The sequence below is a fragment of the Simochromis diagramma genome, unplaced genomic scaffold, assembly GCF_900408965.1.
Source record: "Simochromis diagramma unplaced genomic scaffold, fSimDia1.1 OVJJ01000317.1, whole genome shotgun sequence".
NCBI lineage: Eukaryota > Metazoa > Chordata > Actinopteri > Cichliformes > Cichlidae > Simochromis > Simochromis diagramma.
This window is the reverse complement of record NW_024386994.1, coordinates 495135-501615: the sequence shown is the minus strand read 5'-3', so window position 1 is coordinate 501615 and position 6481 is coordinate 495135. Positions and strand designations below refer to the sequence as shown.

The 6481-nt window shown below is 39.4% G+C and overlaps 1 protein-coding gene across 1 annotated transcript; it reads left to right on the top strand.

Moving 5' to 3' along the window:
- Positions 1-2731: 2731 nt before the first annotated feature.
- Positions 2732-4065, top strand: LOC120739144 (eotaxin-like). The gene is made up of 3 exons (XM_040040833.1): positions 2732-2892; positions 2971-3082; positions 3735-4065. The coding sequence occupies exons 1-3, from the start codon at positions 2823-2825 to the stop codon at positions 3826-3828; spliced, it is 276 nt and encodes a 91-aa protein (XP_039896767.1). The 5' UTR covers positions 2732-2822; the 3' UTR covers positions 3829-4065.
- The last annotated feature ends 2416 nt before the right edge of the window (positions 4066-6481 follow it).

Below are 6481 nucleotides of genomic sequence, written 5' to 3'. Positions count from 1 at the left end.
AAATTGATACCACAGGTGCAGCTACCTAAAATAATGTATAAGTCTGAGTCCTGTGACCTTCTCAAGTCAAGGTGATCTCAAGGTCAGAGGTCAGGTCTTCACAAATAACAATTTTATCATTACAGAAAAAATTAACAATAATCATCCCACAGATGTAATATTATCTACAGCTACTCTTAGTACCATTGATGTTAAGTTAGACTCTTTTTCTCTAATTGATCTTTCTGAGTTAACTTCAATAATTACTTCCTCCAAACCATCAACGTGTCTTTTAGACCCCATTCCTACAAAACTGCTCAAAGAAGTCCTGCCATTAATTAATGCTTCAGTCTTAAATATGATCAACCTATCTCTAATAATCGGCTATGTACCACAGGCCTTCAAGCTGGCTGTAGTTAAACCTTTACTCAAAAAGCATCTCTAGACCCAGCAGTCTTAGCTAATTATAGGCCAATCTCCAACCTTCCTTTCATATCAAACATCCTTGAAAGAGTAGTTGTCAAACAGCTAACAGATCATCTGCAGAGGAATGGTTTATTTGAAGAGTTTCAGTCAGGTTTCAGAGCTCATCACAGCACAGAAACAGCTTTAGTGAAGGTTACAAATGATCTTCTTATGGCCTCTGACAGTGGACTCATCTCTGTGCTTGTCCTGCTAGACCTTAGTGCAGCATTCGATACTGTTGACCATAATATCCTATTAGAGCGATTAGAACATGCTATAGGTATTACAGGTACTGCACTGCAGTGGTTTGTATCATATCTATCTAATAGACTCCAATTTGTACATGTAAATGGAGAGTCCTCTTCACACACTGAGGTTAATTATGGAGTTCCACAGGGTTCAGTGCTAGGACCAATTCTGTTTACATTATACATGCTTCCCCTAGGCAGCATCATTAGAAGACAGCATACATTTTCACTGCTATGCAGATGACACCCAGCTCTATCTATCCATGAAGCCAGATAACACACACCAATTAGCTAAACTGCAGGAATGTCTTAAAGACATAAAGATGGCCGCTAACTTTCTGCTTCTGAATTCAGATAAAACTGAGGTTATTGTACTCGGCCCTGAAAATCTTAGAAATATGGTATCTAACCAGATTCTTACTCTGGGTGGCATTACCTTGGCCTCCAGTAACGCTGTGAGGAACCTTGGAGTCATTTTTGACCAGGACATGTCCTTCAACGCACATATTAAACAAATATGTAAGACTGCGTTCTTCCATTTGTGCGTCATCTCTAAAATTAGAAATATCCTGTCTCAGAGTGACGCTGAAAAACTAGTTCACGCATTTATTACTTCCAGGCTGGACTACTGTAATTCATTATTATCAGGATGTCCAAAAAACCTGCTGAAAAGCCTTCAGCTAATCCAAAATGCTGCAGCAAGAGTCCTGACAGGGACTAGAAAGAGAGAGCATATTTCTCCTGTTTTGGCTTCCCTTCATTGGCTTCCTGTTAAATCCAGAATTGAATTTAAAATCCTGCTCCTCACATACAAGGTCTTAAATAATCAGGCCCCATCTTATCTTAATGACCTTGTAGTACCATATCACCCTATTAGAGCACTTCGCTCTCGCTCTGCAGGCCTACTTGTTGTTCCTAGAGTATTTAAAAGTAGAATGGGAGGCAGAGCCTTCAGTTTTCAGGCCCCTCTTCTGTGGAACCAGCTTCCAGTTTGGATTCGGGAGACAGACACTATCTCTACTTTCAAGATTAGGCTTCAAACTTTCCTTTTTGCTAAAGCATATAGTTAGGGCTGGACCAGGTGACCCTGAATCCTCCCTTAGTTATGCTGCAATAGACGTAGGCTGCCAGGGACTCCCATGATGCATTGAGTTTTTCCTTTCCAGTCACCTTTCTCACTCACTATGTGTTAATAGACCTCTCTGCATTGAATCATATCTGTTATTAATCTCTGTCTCTCCTCCACAGCATGTCTTTTATCCTGTCTTCCTTCTCTCACCCCAATCGGTGGCAGCAGATGGCCCCGCCCCTCCCTGAGCCTGGTTCTGCTGGAGGTTTCTTCCTGTTAAAAGGGAGTTTTTCCTTCCCACTGTCGCCAAAGTGCTTGCTCATAGGGGGTCATATGATTGTTGGGTTTTTCTCTGTATCTACTGTACAATATAAAGCACCTTGAGGCGACTTTTGTTGTGATTTGGCGCTATATAAATAAAATTGAATTGAATTGAATTGTAAGTCTTAGGAATGCGATAATTTGAGAACAAGGCGCGGTGAATTTAGAAATTTATACCATTTGATTATCTACAAGTAGGACTAGCTCTGGTGGTCATCAATATTTTTTTTATTGTTATACTTTTTAAAAAGTTTGATCTTAATCCTCTTTACTCAGATGGAAATAGTCCCAACAACTGCTGCTGAAAGTTGTACCAAGAAGAATTAAAGCAAAACTCATGGAGTCATATGGACTGCTCAACGATTGTTTTAGTGTTTTTTTTTTTGTGGTCATAATATTTTGTGACATATATTTTTTTAAACTTTTGGGCGAGGGGGGTGTAGAAGTTGGTTTTGTTAACAGTGTCATGCTTTGAGCTGCATCGCTGGGCTAAACCGCAGCTTCATTTCCTGTCAATGTAACCGAATGGAAAGTTCTGTCAGAGGCATTTTCAGCAATTTTTGAAACCACATCCACCCTCCCTCTTTCACACCAATGACACCCTATCTACCTTTAAAAAAAAGTATTGATCTTGATAAATGTAACAGCACACCACCTATTATTTAGAAGCCCTTGCTTGCGTCTGAAGAGCAGCTGTTGTCTTTATCGTCATCATCATCATCAACTCCTGAGGAATCGTAATGAAAACCGCTCAGTTCCTTTTGCTGTGCATCCTTGGAGCTGCTTTGTTGTCTGCAGTTAACTGCAACAGTAAGATTACCTTAAATGTCATCATTAAAAGAGAGGTTTTGTTTTTTGAGTAAGTGTAATGAAACGTCTTTTTCTCAGATGCAAATGGTCCCGACAACTGCTGTTTCAAGCTGTACCCGGGAAGAATTCAAGCAAACCTCATCAAGTCGTATCGACTGACTGATCGCCGATGCCCAAAGTCTGCCATCATGTAAGTGAAGAAAACTGGGTTTATTTTATTTTCATAATGTTTAACACAAATACTGAAAATACTGTAATGAAAATTATGCAGTATGATCATTGTAACTGCACAGTTTCTGGACAATTAAAAATTGTCATTTTACACATGATGCTCAGGACATAGTATGAGTTTGATACTTTTTATTTGAACTTGTATTTGTTCTCCTACTATTGTCTTTTAATTTTATCCTGTAAATGTTCAAGAAAAATGCACAAACTTGTTTTCATAATTTGATCAATTTTACGTGGATGTTTGGCTACTTTGCTTGTAAATTGTTTGAAATACACATTTAAGTGTTTATATTATGACATTTTGTCTACTGGTCATTTAAAAAAAAAAAAGTACATATTCGGGCATTCGAAACCACTGAACGGCTACCCTGAGGTACCCCTGAGCAAGGTAACGTCTCTTCACACTGCTCCCCAGGCGCCTGATTGGTGGCTGCCCACTGCTTCACTAGAGTGAATGGGTTAGATGCAGAGAGTAATTTCCCTACTGGGATAAATAAAGTATACATTATTATTATTATTATTAATATTGTTATTTTTACAACATATTTACTGAGAGAATTTTGAAGCTTATTTAAAATTCAGATTTCTGAATTTCCACCTCTTTGTTTCAGCTTCATTACCAAAACGTCTTGTTCAGTATGTGTGGATGCGTCTGCCTCCTGGAACCAACGCATCATGAAAAGACTGGACCAGAGCTCTTTCTGAACCAGCTGCCTGCTCATCCTTACACATTGCTCTGCTTTGTCAGATAATATCATATAAAACGCATGCAAACTTGAGTTTTTATAATGACAGTTCTTTTACATGTGGTCCAAAGTTTATCTTTCAAGCGATTATAAGCCTGAAATAATCCACTGAACAGTCACGCTCTTTGATTGTGTAATGTCTCGTGGATGCTTTGTGTTATATATATTATGCGCCAAAATAAACACCTCACAAATACGACAAAGAGTCTGAAACTTTTTGTCTCTTCTTTGTTTCTTTGAAGCCTCAAGAGATGTCAAATCGAATTTTCCTTTGATACAGTTTAAAATAAGGTTTTCTAAATAAATAACACATTTTATGTACTGTACTGATGGAATATTTAGCAGTAATATATACAGTGACGAAGGATCGGGGCCTGTGGGGGTGGGGGATCCAGGGTAAGGGTAACATGTCCACACTCCTCTTCACACAGTCTGTGACTCACTCAAACCCACTCAACACTGGAATCCACTCACGTTCATCCAACAGGGTTCATGGGAAACAAGAAAGGGTCCAGGAAGATCTGTACAGAGAAAGGTTAGGAAAGGTTTATTAGAAAAAACATGATCAGATTCAAAAAGAGCACCAGGGCTACACTAACTGAGGTAAATGCAACAATGCAGTGAAAAACGTCACCTCGCCGTTGGCTTAAGTAGTGGCAGAAGCGTGCAAAGTGCTTTGAGTTCCTGCAGTCTGAACAATCTTGTTCCAGAGTGCATCTATAGTAAAACTGACCTGTTTCACTCTTTCACTTAGAAGTTGATTTTGTGCTTTCCATAGAGCAAACTCTTGGGAACAAGTCTGCTTTGTCTACAGCTTAAGTTGAAATGGAGATGGTTACTCTAATCCACTAGTTTGCTTGATTCCTTTTCATACTCCTGAACCAATTGAAGGATGTTCCTCCTAGAGTGCCAGGACCAATCACAAGTAATGAAAGGCAGGTGAGTAATTGTGACCAGGAGCGGAGGATCAAGGCGGGGAGCAGGAGCCGCCCTGGCGAGAAGGAGTGAAGAGGAAGGCAGAACAACAAGAACACAACACTAGAGAGGACTGGAGGACCATGACAGTAGCATCCAGTATCTAAATATAAACAGTTTTTCCTGATTTACACTGAGCCTAAACTGACTTGCTTGATCTATATTACCGGGTCTGAACTCTGAGGAGGCCATTTCATGCCTTATGGTGTTTTATTGTGTAATTTTGTATTCAGGTGCACTTATACTGCATTGGCAGTGTGTCTGGGATCATTGTGAAAATTGAAGCCACTTGCCAATTAAACACTTTCCACATGGTAATGTATAGATGGAGTTACTCTCAGCTGATTCTTTATTCATTCACTACTGCACTCCTGTAGAGTGCAGTAGCAGTAGTGTTTTTATCCCAGTCCAGTTTATTGTCAAAGCGCACTCCTGTGAAATGAAACAAAGCCTCAAACAAGGACAGAACCCCCACCATGTTTCACAGATGTCTGTAATAGCACATTATTGTACCTCTCTCCTGACCTGCCTCTGTACATACTGACTTAATTTAAATAAAACATTTCCAATTTGCATTCATAACTCCATGAGGCCTTTTAATACTGATACTCTAGCTCTTGTGTAATTTGTCATATCTCAGCTTTTCTCCTACTTTCCTTTTCTTAAGAATGGCTTCTTGATGGCTTCACTCAGATCATTTCTGATGATGCAGTAGATGAATTAAAGGTTCAGATGCAGCACTCAGATCTTCTGTATCAAGTTTTTTTTTATGCTTTTCGATTTTTGTTTTGTTCGTGTCCATTTTCATTCCCTTTTTTTCAGAACACACTACTCACCATATCAAGAAATGCTAAGCTTTGACTAGTAGCTCCTCGGGCATCAGTGGGCATAAAATGCAGATTTTTTTTTCCTGTCAAATTGTGTTGCCCTTTGCATTTGTTGTAGTTAAAATTAAGTAATTAAAGTAATTAAAATAAGTAATTAAAATAATAAGAACAAACGTTTGTTTTGTGACAGACTTCTAATAACAAAGATACGATTTAAAATAGGTTCTTTGCTAAGTTGTCTGTTATTTGTACATAAAAGTGGTTCATCTCTTGAGAAAGCCTGGAGAACTGAAGCTCAAGACCACTTTAAAAATAACAAGAGCACTCAGAATGCACAACTGCCCTCGAAGGACAAGAGCTACACAAACATTTTGATATTTTTAAATGTTTTTTATTACAACATGCTGACATCAGCCTGCTTTTACTACCAATGCCTGACCTTTGACCTATATCTCTCTGTAAAGGTTCTCAGGTCATCATGGTCTAAGGAGCTTGGAAAGAAAAGCATCTGGACTTCTGTAAGTTTCCTTGAAGATGTTTCGCCTCTCATCCGAGAAGCTTCTTCAGTTCTAGGGTCAAATGGTGGACAGTCCCAGATTTAAGCCCTGTAGGAGTGTCCCCCCGAGAGGGAAAATCAACCCCCCAATGATCCTCTACCTAATCACACGAGCCAAGGTGTGAAAACGGGTGTAGCTTACAATCAGCCAAGGTTTCAGTTGAGCTTATCATGATACCTAGCCCCACCCTATCATGAGATTTCCTGAGGTCAGATGGCCCAGGATGTGAGTGAGCCACTCACAGCTAGACGAA

Coding starts and splice junctions, on each gene's coding strand:
- LOC120739144 (XM_040040833.1), top strand. CDS start 2,823: ATGAAAACCGCTCAGTTCCTTTTGCTGTGCATCCTTGGAGCTGCTTTG. Junction 2,893..2,970: donor GTCTGCAGTTAACTGCAACA/GTAAGATTACCT, acceptor TCTTTTTCTCAG/ATGCAAATGGTCCCGACAAC. Junction 3,083..3,734: donor TGCCCAAAGTCTGCCATCAT/GTAAGTGAAGAA, acceptor TCTTTGTTTCAG/CTTCATTACCAAAACGTCTT.